Source organism: Rhinopithecus bieti, unplaced genomic scaffold, assembly GCF_001698545.2.
Source record: "Rhinopithecus bieti isolate Rb0 unplaced genomic scaffold, ASM169854v2 scaffold_41644, whole genome shotgun sequence".
NCBI lineage: Eukaryota > Metazoa > Chordata > Mammalia > Primates > Cercopithecidae > Rhinopithecus > Rhinopithecus bieti.
Genome location: NW_016817838.1, coordinates 988,874 through 1,001,823, shown reverse-complemented (window position 1 = coordinate 1,001,823; position 12,950 = coordinate 988,874). Strand labels below are relative to the sequence as shown.

Genomic DNA, 12,950 nt, shown 5'->3' with positions numbered 1-12,950 from the left:
TTTTTTTTTTTTTTTTTTTTTTTTTTTGTAGAGATGGGATGTCGCTATGTTGCACAGGTTGGTCAGCAAAGTAAGATCCTGGGCTCAAGTAATCCTCCTACTTTGACCTCCCAAAATGTTGGGATTACAGGCATGAGCCAAGCCAGTTTTAACTTCTGATACAGTAAACATTGGTAGATATAATCCATATAAACCAAATCTCTAAGATGTTCTCAATCTTTTTTTTTTTTTTTTTTTGGAGACAAAGTTTCGCTCGTTGCCCAGGCTGGAATGCAAAGGCGTGATCTCTGCTCACCACAGCCTCTGCCTCCCGGATTCAAGTGATTCTCCTGCGTCAGCCTCCCAAGTAGCTGGGATTACAGGCATGTGCCACCATGTGCCTGGCTAATTTTGCATTTTTAGTAGAGACGGGGTTTCTCCATGTTGGTCAGGCTGGTCTCGAACTCCCGACCTCAGGTGATCTACTCGTCTCGGCCTCCCAAAGTGCTGCGATTACAGGTATGAGCCACCGCGTCCCGCCTCAATCATTTTTAAGAGTGTAAAGAGATCCAGAGATAAAAAAAATTTTTGACAAGAAAAAAAACTATAGAAAGTTGTGTGTGAGCCTTAAGATAAAATAAACTGGAACCACTGCTGCATTCTGCAGGCACCTCCTTGTATACAATTCAAAAAAGGGGAGCAGGCTGAGAAGACCAATCTGTTCCATAATTCTCTCTTCTATTCTAGGCCTTCTGCATACTGCAAAGGGAACCTTTCTAGTGTCAATTATACACACACACACGTACATGTGCAGCCACTGCAATAACAAATCTAACAGTGTGAAATATGCCCTTTTTTGTTTGTTTATTTTTGTCAGACTTACACTCTGTCTCCCAGGCTGTAGCGCAGTGGTGCAATCACAACTTACTGCAACCTCCAACCTCCTGAGCTCAAGCAATGCTCCCACCTTAGCCTCCCAAGTAGCAAAGGTGACAGGCATGAGCCACCGTGCCTGGCTATTTTTCCTTCTTTAAAAATAAATAAATAAATAAATAAATAAGGTACCTTTCACTAAGGTGTAAGTACTTTGTACTATTTTGTGACTTTTCTGTTTAAATCTAAAATTATTTCAAAATGAAAAGTTAAAAGAAGCAACACATACTTGTTATTAAAAGGTCATATAATGTATAATATAAAAGCCCTTAGTAGCCCTGCCCCAAGATGACTGCTGTTATATAATTCATAAATATAGTTTGTTTTTTCTATATAAACAAATGTGTTTCTTTCTTAACAAAAACAGGTTTCTGTTTGACATGTCCATTTCTTTTTTTTTAGTTTTTTATTTTATTTTATTTTTCTTGAGACAGTCTCACTCTGTTGCCCAGGCTGGAGTGCAGTGGTGTGATCTCGACTCACTGCAACCTCTGCCTCCCAGGTTCAAGCAGTTCTCCTGCCTCGGTCTCTCAAGTAGCTGGGATTACAGGCTCATGCTACCACGCCCAGCTAATTTTTGTATTTTTAGTATAGATGGGGTTTTGCCATGTTGGCCAGGCTGGTCTTGAACTCCTGACCTCGGGTGACCCACCCACCTCAACCTCCCAAAGTGGTGGGATTACATAGGCATGAGCTACCAGGCCCAGCCATGTCCACTTCTTTATATAGACATTTCCCTTATTCATTTTAGCAGCAACAAAGTGTTCCACATAGAATTTACACTGTTGTGTAAATTCTGCAGTCTCCTGATTTCTCTTTCTGTACTCTTTCAACCGTGCCTTGCAGCTTTTTAGTTCTCTATTCCTCAGGGTTTTTTTCCTATAAAATGGCAATAACTACTCTGCCTATTTCACACTTGTGAGGATAAAATTAGATAATTAATATGAAAACATCTGGAAAAGTTACAAGTATGATACAAATGTAAGGTGTGATTAAGCAGATTATTACTATCAATTATATGAAGCATAATTTTGATTCCCTTATGAAATGAATTTCTAACGTTTATATAATGTTAACAGGTTTTTTTAGAGCCTGTGAGTTGTTTTCTCTCCCTCCTATGCTTCTCACTCCTCCCCTTCCTAAACCCCACAGACTCCACACTGTTAAAAGTATTCTTGAAACAGAAATTCTAAAACTCACCACCTGCATTAGGTTACAATATCTGTCCTTGATATCTCTGTGGTCTATACAGACCTTTATAAAAATGTTATACCACAAAACTGTGAAAATCTTTTTTAGCGATTTCCATTCTAGATTTTTTTTTTTTCCTTTAAGTTGGGGGCTGGTTGTGGTGGCTCACACCTGTAATATCAGCACTTTGGGATTATATTAACCACCACACCCAGCCAATACTCTTTTCGACACAGAGTCTTGCTCTATTGCCCAGGCTGGAGTGTAGTAACACGATCATGGCACACTGCAGCCTCAAACTCCTGGGCTCACATGATCCTCCCGCCTCAGCCTCCCGAGTAGCTGGGACTACAAGAATGTGACACCACACCCCGCTAATTTTTTTGAATTTTAGTAGAGATGAGGTCTCTCTCTGTTACCTAGGCTAGTCTTGAACTCCTGGACTCAAGTGATCCTCTTGCCTCAGCCTCCCAAAGTGCTGGGGTTACAGCCATCACATCCGGCCAAAAATTCTTATTACATCTGAGAAAGAAGACTCAAGTCTCAGACAGTACCTCTCTTTTCTGAGACAGGAATCCTTATTTTGGACATGAACATAGTATTCATTCTCTTTAATGTTCAATCGTTCTTGCTACAAGATAGGCAACGTACTGACTTTACTACTCAGCCACTTATTTGGTTTTTAAAAGTGTTGGGTGGGTGCTGTGGCTCATGCCTATAATCCCAGCACTTTGAGAGGTCAAAGTGAATGGCTCACTTGAGCCCAGGAGTTCAAGACCAGCCTATACAACTTGGCGAGACTCCATCTATGAAAATGCAAAAAAAAAAAAAAAAAAAAAAAAGCCAGGCACGGTAGTACACGCCTTTGGGCCTAGCTACTCAGTCGGCTGAAGTGTGAGGACCTCTTGAACCCAGGAGATGAAGCATACAGTGAGCTGTGATCTCACTGCTGCACTCCAGCCTAGGCAACAGAATGAGACCCTGTCTCAAAAAAAAAAGTGTTTTGAAGATGAACAATGTAACAATAAAATTAAAAAACAGAATGAGATTATTTCTAGCCACTCCTCTGTGCTGGGTGGGAAATCGGTCCTAAACAGTTCAAATGCATCAGTGATAAGAACAGATAAATAAAAGTGGACCAGTTACACCATTTTAATCACTAAATGCAAAAGCTCTGAAAAACAGAAGGTAACAAAGGAGATGGGGTGAGGCATACATTGGTTTTGGTACCACAATCCCGTGACTCAAAGTGGGCATATCATATCCTTAAAGGCAGCAGAGAAAAAAATATAAAGTAATCAAGGTCAGTACTATGAATGTCTTCAAAGGCCAGGGATGACAAGTGCCTTGGAAGGCTGATCAGCTGAGATAATTTGATGTCAGTTAAATGCCAAATTAAAGACACAAAGCCTCAACATTCTCTAAAAGTTGATTAACTTTTTTCAAGTTCCCATTGCCAGGATGCAAGGTGAGAGGCTTTGAAAAGTCACTACTTAAGTATCTGAAGAAATTCACAGTGGAAAAAGTCTAACAGGGATGTGTGTATCTACTGTTGTATGTACCTTTCTACTTATGCAGCTTGCTGGACAGCCAACTTATTTTTCTTCTGGACTTAATTCTTGAGAAAGAGCCAAGTAAAATAATTATGCCCAAATCTAGTAAGCCTGGGAATAAAGAAATCAGTATATTTGAAGAGCACACTAAATTTTATGAAGAAAAGTAACCTAATTACAGTATTTCACTTAACTATGTCTGTGAAATTTCTACTTGCCCTCCAAACTCCACAAGATGGTAGCCTAGAAACAGATAAAACAAGGTGCACATTTATATACATAAAATCCCAAAGGGTTAACAGTATCAGTGGGGAGATCTGGGAGACATGGCCAAAGAAAAAGATTCTAAGAACATAAATGCTTACAGAACACGGACTGGGTCCATGAGATATATACAAGCATATAACCAGTAAGAAAATGAAAATAATTATTTGTTAAACCTACCATTAAGATCAGTCTCTAAATCTAGTGAAGTTCAAGAAAGGCCATGAGGAATCAATGTGAAGAAAAAGGAGACTATCACTGATCAAACAGGAAGCTTTTAAGCAAATAATGTGAAGTGAATCACATTCTCTCCTGTTCCCCTCCTCAACCCAGCAGCAATTTAAAGGGATTTTCAAAACACCTAATGAAACTAAACTGCCAAGACTGCTCAGACAGGAAGAATCATAATGAAAGTTGGAGGAAAGTGCTTTTTCATCCCAGTGCAGCCAATTTTTAAAGTGTATTTTGTGAAAACCACAAATAGAAGAGTTTACCTAACAAACACTTCACTGCACAGGTTAATGAAAACATTTCCATTTCTCCTTACCCAACACTGCTCTAAAACAATACAGAATCTGTCACTTTTGCGCCAGGTCCAGGATTGTTAAAGTTAAAGCCTACCAAGATTACCAAAATGCTTTTAGGCTATGAGGTTGCAACACAGGTATCTGGGGTTTCAGTTGCAGAACACATGTCCAATCAAGGCAGCCAAGGGTCATGACAGCCTGCAGTGACTTTAATAAGCATAGCCCAAAGGAGTCTAAAACTAGACTTAGAAAACATCATTAAGGAGGCAGAAAAAGCAGTCAAATGAAATCTCTGGAGATCAAATGTAGACAAGGGTCTGAAAAAGGAAATTGGGAAGTTGAGAAGAATGTAAAATTTAATCACTTTAAAAGTCATTTTGAGGAGCCCCAAGGACCAGAGAATTTTCTCTGAAATAAAATGGGAAATAATAACATGCATACCAGTGCTGAGTTCTTAGTCCTAGATTTAAGGCATTAAGCTGCAAAAATATGACAGTCAGGTACAATACTGCACTGCCTAAGCTTCACACAGCACTACAAGCAGAATCCAGTACACGAAGACAGGAAGCAGTCTTAAATACACAGTGAAGGGGTACTTCCTTCAGCTACCAGTAATGCAGATATAAAATCATTTCCAGAAGCTTAAAACATATACCTTACTTAAAATTCATATTATATTCACTTGTATAAATAACTATTTAACTGTAGAATCTTGGAATATATGTATACTTTAAACACAAATGTTTCTGCCTCCTTCTACTTACTATATCTTATCTCCTCATTTTTGTATTATAAAGTCAGTAATTCTCTGAGGGAAGGGAGTGGAAAGTACGGCAGGGTGAGAGGTGGGGGGTAAACCATACAGAATCCCCTTAAGGCTTTTAAAAACTACATAGTACCCTAACCTCACCTCACATGGAAAATCACATCTGCAGTGAGATATTACTATTGGGAATGTCTGGTGCACATGTGTCAAGGCAGACACTGGGAGAGAACCTAGTCCAGAAAACCAAAGGACCCTAGATATACAAGAGTTAGGTACTTAATAACTTATGTTCATAATTTTTAAAGTACTTTCATATCTATCTCATTTGAGATAGAAAAGACTCCCTCATTTAGTGGCAACTGTCTACTTCATCATAAAATGGCACAGAGCAAAATACAGCTATTAATGTGTCAGGTGAACCACTAAAACAGTAAGCTAAAATTTAGTACAACAGAAATATTTTTACTTGAACAGAACTTAAAGTTCTTTGGAAACTCTAAACCACTGTACAAATTTAAGACGGTATTACTACGGCCTACTAGACTGTAAATCCCTTGAAGACAATGAGCCATGTGTTATCCTGTATCCTCCACAACTCCCTGAACAACGTAGGCACTTCATGAATGAAATGGACTAGCTTATATTCATTTATTTATTAATTTACTCACTCAACATTTATTGAACACTGAATGTCTACTCTGTGTCAGGCTCTGGGCTGGGTCAGATTTTTTTAGAACTACACCGAACTTTAGCCCCTAGTAAGATGAAAAGACCACTATTTCTATTTCCTTTCTTCTATTTTTAATTATTAACTGAATTAAAATATTTCTATAGTATGTTTCAATTTTCAAATGATGTTTCATAGGTATAAATGCAGATTACATTAATATAATGCCTAAAATTAATTTTCCTTGTATCTCGCCCTGAAACAGAATTCCAAGACAGCCATGATACTCACAATAAACGATATCATTTGACAGTCACCTCAGTAACAGTTGTTGGACTACAGCCCATGATTTAAAAGTGTCTCCACAACAGGATTTTTTAAAGCAAGACCAAAGAGCAACTGACCCCTTGTTTTGGCTCCTCAATTTTGTTTACAGTTGCACCAAATCTTACAGTATTTCCTGCCTACTTAAAAAATAAGCCACACATGTTAAACTGTGATAGTAACAACATGGTAAACAGTATCTGTAAACTACACTAGGATTTATGAAGCATTTCACAAACTGTACATATCTCCTTTAGTCCTCAAAACTCACTTGAAGATGGGAGAACTGGGGCTTAAAGCTGTGGATGCCCTGTCTGCCTAAAGTAGCAGAGCTGGTATTTCGAGTCTGATCCTGGGTCTCCTGATTCCTGCAGTCCAGTGCGCTTTTCACCACAGCTGCCTCCTTCCTATGCCAAGGCTCAGAAAGTTGTACAGACTGAGAACATGAAAATAATAAGTTCATAAAAGGTTTGGCTATGAAACAGTAGACAGTGGTTATCAAAACTGTCAACACAGCCCCAGGAAAAAAACAAGGCTCTCTGTTTAATGAATCCAAAATTGGCCAGATGTTGTTGAGAAACAAAATGGGCAATAGATGGTGTGAAAAACAACTTAGTATAGACTTAAATTTGATGATCACCAGAAATTTGATATTCATGAATCCTCAAGCATTCTAGTTTATAATCAGTCCACTCATCCTGTTTGCTTTAGAAATAACAGGAAATTTTCTAAATCTCTTTAAAACAGAATTGGGGGGAAAAAATCTTGTTCTTCAGTCCAATACTCCATAATATAAACCAAGAAACAGAGAAGTGAGTTGAAACGCTCATTTGATATATGATGCTCCAACCAAGAAAGACAGGTAGGTCTTAAAATACATTTAGGTCTTTTATTAACATTTAACTTAAAGAATGCAAAAGAGAAATGTAAGAAGATTTAAGGCTAATGCACTGTTGATTTTTAAAATTTTGCAGATGAACCTCTGAATAACTTGCATGGAGTATTTACAATTAACTTTTAGGGTAAGAAATTCAAATTTCAAAAGCCATCAGATGGCTTTTTAATGATGATAAATCTTCATTAAACAATGAATTCACTTCTTCACATAGATTCACACTTGAGTAGCTATTATGGCGCAGATTGTAAACTGGGTCTATTTGTTCAAGTACAAAGAAATTGAAATACAGCAGAAAACATGTAAACAATATGGAACTCTCGATCTTCTTGCTATAAATGGAGGTACATCATCTTATGTTACTGTAAATAGCAGCTATTCAAATGCCACGGTTGTGCTAAGTCTACCAACTCTGTTTAATATCCCTTTCCTATTCTTATGTTACCATTAATGTTAAGTTGGTCAAATATTTTTCAGTAGCCAAGAGGGAAAAACTTTCTTTAATTCAAGAATGTGTAGTGTACGTAACGTGAATTTAAGAGACCTTTCCTCCATCTATGTGTAGGAAAAATTGTTTGCTTTTACAGTTTCAGTTAAAATGGTCAAGTTTGATTGATTCAGCATAGATTCGAATCTGTTTTATTCACTGCTTTATCTTCACTAATTAGAAGAGTTCCTGGCACACAGTACATATAACTGTTGAATGAATGAATTACTCCTATGCTCTATGGCTTATTTTATAAGAGTATACCCAAGAACTTTTTACTGTGATTTCTCAATGCTTTTAAACTTGAAGAAGATCCCCAGTGTTTACAACAGTCAGCTGCTTGTGGAAAGCAATCATTCCACATCTGTAAACAAGAGCATGTGCAAGGTGTACAGTTATGTTAAGACAACTTGGGTGTCATCAGCTACCTCACATATTTCTTGAAATCCCACAGCTAGAAGAGCTAATTGTAAAGCACCATGAGGACTCAATTAAGCCTATATCCACATGCTGAGAATTCTCCTTTGTAAACTAATTACCTCTCCACCGAAATCTGTATCAAGGCAAATACCATTTACAATTAACATTCTGAGAAGAACCAGAAAACAGTCGTACACAAATCGACTTGGGGAAGCTATGATAGTAAGTTGCCCCATGAACCTGTTGTCTTTACCGATGGACTGAATTCAACTTCTATTTAAAGGGACACTGCTTTTCTTACGGATAAAAAAAAAAGAGAGAGAGAGAGTTTGGAGAAAAACCCTTTTTAAAAACGTTCAAAGCAAGCTATCTGCTTGGAATTGTCAAAACAGTATTTGCTGAAAAACTGGTCATCAGACCCTTTCGAGTCTGGAGCAGGGCCACAGGGCATGATTTGGGGGTATCAGCTTCAGCCCTCGGTGCCAAGTTTGAGATCCCATATGGGAAGTAGAAGGCGAAAGAAGTGACAGCATGGCCCCAGGCCACTCTGCTGGCAGCTTGGGGGAACGAGGGGCCACAGTGGGCTCTGAACTTTGTCAGCCTCCCCCACCCCCTCGCGCTGTGGTCCACGCGCCTCCTGGCTCAGGCCGGCAAACTCCCAAGCCACCGGGGGGCTCGGGGACCAGAGGCTGCAAGTCAGGGCTCGCGGGAGCGGCCCTCTGGGCCCAGCGGCACGGCCGGGATGCTTGGGAGCGCCGGGCTGGTTGGGGGGCTCTCCGCCCCTCCCCCCGGCGGGCCCGGCGCTTCCAACGGCGGCGCAGCGGCTCCCTCAGCTAGCGCCCGCCGCACCCTCCCCACCCGGCCCGGGCGGGCCGCCCTCGCCACGCCCCCGCGCCCCCGGGGGCACCCGGTGGCCAGCCAGCTGCTCCGGGCCAGTGCCCTCAGGAGAGCCCCCGGGGCCGGGAGTGCGGCCTAGGTCGGGTTACATAAACGGGGCCAGCACCTCCGAGCTGGCGGGGGACCGCAGGGCCGGCGCCCGCGTAGTGGGGGCGCAGCCGCTCACGCTGCCGTAGATGCCCTCGGTGATCCGGTTCGCGCTTCAGGGGCGGCGGAGCTTACTGCAGTCGGCGTTCCGCCGCTCATCCTCCCGCCTGGGGGGCCGGGTGCCCCCGCACGGCGCCGCCCGTCTCCTCAACCTCAGCCGCCGCCGCCGCCGGCCCGACCCCGCGTCGGGCCGGACTCTACCCTGGGCCGGTCACACAGACATGGGAGCCAGCACCCGAGGGGGGAGGGGGTGGCACGGGGAGGGGGGGCTCTGAGCCTCCTCCGCCTTCGGAAACAAAGAAATGACAATTCCGGGGCCCGCCCGCCCAGCACCAGCCAGCCGCCTGCCCCGCCTCCCCAGCTCCGATGGACGGCCCGCGGGGCCAATCGAGGCCACCGGTAAACCGCTGTCGACCAATCCCAGGACCCGCTGAGGCAAAACTGCCTCTAGAACCCGCCTCTTTGAAGGACAGAAGAATGCGCCAATCATTATGGTGTCTGGGTACGCGGCTGAGCCTATCAGAAAAGATTTAAATAGAGGCTTATAAATAGGCCCTATAAATATAACATCCTATATTACGCCTTGTTGCGAAGGTATGCTTTATTATTATTGGGTTGCGTTTCACTGTATTGTAATCCCTACTAGAGCATACCGTACGACATGGCATTGTAGGCTCTCGTCTAGCAATGTATGAAATCGGGAGGCCCGGGTTTGCGGCATGTGCGGTGTCTGCGCTGACGTGCGCTTCAGCCAGTCGCGTCATTATGTAAGAGAGCATCCCAGGAACAGCGCTGGGGACCCTTCTGGGGATGCTGGAGAGCTCGGCCAGGCCGGCCGCGTCAGCGCGCACAGGGGGTACGAATGACAAAGCAAACCCCACACGCACACAGACACACACCCTGCCAGCTTCCCGCGACGTGGTGACAGCGCGCCGGCCAATCGGAGGTGGCGACCCCGCCCCGGGTTACGTCACGGGGCGGAGCCGTGGGTGCGCGCGACGTCGCGCAGAGATGCCCGGGGTGTGTGCGGCGTTGCGGCCCGGGCTCCACGTCCGCAGGCTGGGTAGCGCCGTGGGCCCCGCGGGCCCCGAGTCCGCAGGACCCGCCAGGGCACTATCGCGAAGCATCGGCTTCCGGGCCGGGCCGGGCGCCTGCTTGGCGGGTCCGGGCTCCTCAAAGGCGGGGGACGAGGGACCGGAGACCCTTCACGATTCATACTCATTGAGCGCCGATTTTATGCCAGGCACCGTGCTGGGTAATTTGCGTGTATTTGCTCATTTACTCCTCATAACTCCTGCCATGTACGTAGGGCAAAATAACACTTAGAAAAGGCAGCACGGTGTTTTGTTTGTTTGTTTGTTTGTTTTTTAAAGAGAAAGAGAAGTTTATCATTAGAGAAAACTGGGGAAAATGTAGGAAAGTGGCCGATAAGGAGAAAACACCCATGGGTCTCATCACATTAACACAAATACTGTTGACATTTTATTGTATTTGCCTGTTTTCCAATTTTCCCCCATGGATGATAATGTTACTATTGCTATTAAATAGAATAGTGGCCATATACTGTTCTTTAACATAAGCATTTTTACATGTTGTAATGCAGCTTTTATAAATATTTCTGAAAATATAACAGAATGTCCTATCCAGTAGCTTTACCAGTGTAATCCCTCAACGACAGTGGGGCAGTTAGTCTTCCAGTGCATTTTTAAAACTCCCCAGGAAGTAGATGCCATTTTGTTTTGTCCTGGGACACATAGAAGTCTCTCTGGCCTGTGATCAGCCCTCCCTTAATCAACATCTACCCCAAGGAGACACTTTAGTTTACACCAAATGCATTGTCCTCAATCATGACTCTGTTACTTTCTTCTGCTCACAAACCTTCAACGATATCCCAGTGCCTGGAAGAGAAAACCCATTCTGTTTAGGACGGCATCCAGAACTGGTCCCAGTGGTGACCCACCCTCCTTTTCCAGGCTACACCGGGCAAACAAACCTTTTTTCTCACTATCCTTAAATCCACTGCAACCGATCTTTCCTCCCTGCCTCTGCCCCAACACAGCATCCCTGTCAGTGCCGCTTCTGATGTATGGTTTCTTAGGCAAGGCGTATCCATCCACTTAGGCAAAAAGCTTCTTGGAGATCAAATCTATACCCTGCAGAGATACAGTTCAGAAAAATGGCCAGAGTACTTGCTTTTTCAGACTGGGGCTGAAATTCTAGCTTGGCCACTTACTAGCTTGGACAAGTTACTAAATCTTTCAGAGGCTGTTTCCACTCAGGTTTGTTTTAAGGCTTGGAGGACAATGAGCTTTCAGAGCCAGACAAGCAGTCGGTAACAGAAAGTAACTGCTGTTAGCAGTACACTCGTTTCTCATACCGTAACACTACTTCAGCATGTTGATCAAGTGGCACTGGGTGGCCAAGAAAACAAACTCTGTGAGCTCAACGTTTCACCAAGGCCTGCCCATCATCGAGAAAGGATATGAACAGAATGCTCTGTGTGGAGCAGCAGAAAATGGCTTCAGCTGCCAAGATAGATTGGTTCATGGAGGAAGATACAGTTGGGAACCAAACGAAAATGGAAGCTTAAAGGCATTGGGGAGGGCAGGAACAGGTACATGGTCAAGTCCTGGCTTCAGACTCCATGGGAACCCCAGACTTACATATCCCACATTCCCAAGACTGCAGTGTTCCAGATTGCCTGGGCCAGAGACTAAGTGGGATAGATAGATGAGTAATCCAAAGAAAAGATGAGAGGCACTGGGGACACATGCCAGCTTTCTGAGGCTCACTGTCTAGCCTACTCTTAAATAGGTTCCTGACAGGGCATCTCATGCTGTGGCAAAAGTGTGGAGTGGCTGGGAGCAATGGAGGGTGTGGCTGAGAGTTACTGTTGAGCTCTAGGACTACATGGAAGCAGAGAATATCTCAGGGTGATGGCCTGAGAAACAGTCTGAAGGTCTGGAGGTCTAGGTTCCAATCCCAATTCACATGGCAACTCACCAGTGTCCTTGGTTGAGTCACCGGCCCACCCTGTACCAAGATCTCCTCTGGAGGTGGTGCTTCCAGTTCTATGTTTAGAAGCAGATCGTGCTAGCTCCACTTTACAGATGAGAAAACTGAGGCTCAGAGGAAACAAAGTCACATAATAGGTGTGGTAGAGCAATCTAGCTCAAAACACAAGCTGAGCAAAATCTGAGCTGAGCCTTGAAGCCACAGGCATGTGTTGTGGTGCCTGTATATGGCTATTGATGGGTAGAGTTGGGGTGAGGTGATGGGAATGGCCTTCTTGCCAAGGACCCAAGGATAGGCCAGAGCAGGACTGCCCATCTCCATACTCTTCCTCTTTCACTCGTCCAGACCCAGCTCTTTTTTCCACCACCCACTCTAGCACAAGCCCTTTTGGCTCCAGCCAAGTGCCAGCCTTTTTCCTCTGAGACCTGAATTGGCCCTTTGGGATTCAGAAGTGGGCTGACCTGACGCAGGCCTCCTGCCAGAATGCCCCAGTTCCCCACACCTTCACCAGTCAGAAAGCAGAGATCAGCAGTGGCCATTTTACAAATGAGTAAAACAAGGAAGGGAAGTAATTTGCCCTTATTCAAAAGACCAAGGCCTACATAGGAATTTAGGCTCGTCCCTCCTTCTGGGACTTTCTGATGAAGGGATTTGCAATTGGGCTTCAGCTGAGCCCAGAACAGCTCTAGAGGCCAGATCATTAAACCCTGTTTCACATATAAGGAAATGGTATTCCCACCTCTGTCAGCCCATTCAATCATCTCCAGCCTACTAGCTGTCTTTGAGCTTTGTTCCTGCCCTATAAGAATCACAGAAAAGTCCAAACATTTGGATGGCCACCTCTTACACATGTACCTGTATCCCCTAGAGAACCTTTTTTTTTTT

The 12,950-nt window shown here is 43.8% G+C and overlaps 2 protein-coding genes across 2 annotated transcripts in view; one reads left to right on the top strand and one right to left on the bottom strand.

Annotated features, from left to right (window-relative positions):
• MACO1 (macoilin 1) overlaps positions 1 to 9,771 on the bottom strand; it is a 71,631-nt gene extending 61,860 nt beyond the window's left edge. The window contains 3 exon segments of the mRNA XM_017856136.1: positions 9,070 to 9,157; positions 9,252 to 9,566; positions 9,704 to 9,771. Coding sequence (XP_017711625.1) covers positions 9,070 to 9,157; positions 9,252 to 9,566; positions 9,704 to 9,771 — 471 coding nt within the window.
• Positions 9,772 to 10,066: 295 nt separating this feature from the next.
• Positions 10,067 to 12,950, top strand: part of RHCE (Rh blood group CcEe antigens) — a 72,946-nt gene continuing 70,062 nt past the window's right edge. The window contains exon 1 of the mRNA XM_017856160.1: positions 10,067 to 10,305. Coding sequence (XP_017711649.1) covers positions 10,287 to 10,305 — 19 coding nt within the window. The 5' untranslated portion in view covers positions 10,067 to 10,286. The remainder of the gene's footprint in view (positions 10,306 to 12,950) is intronic.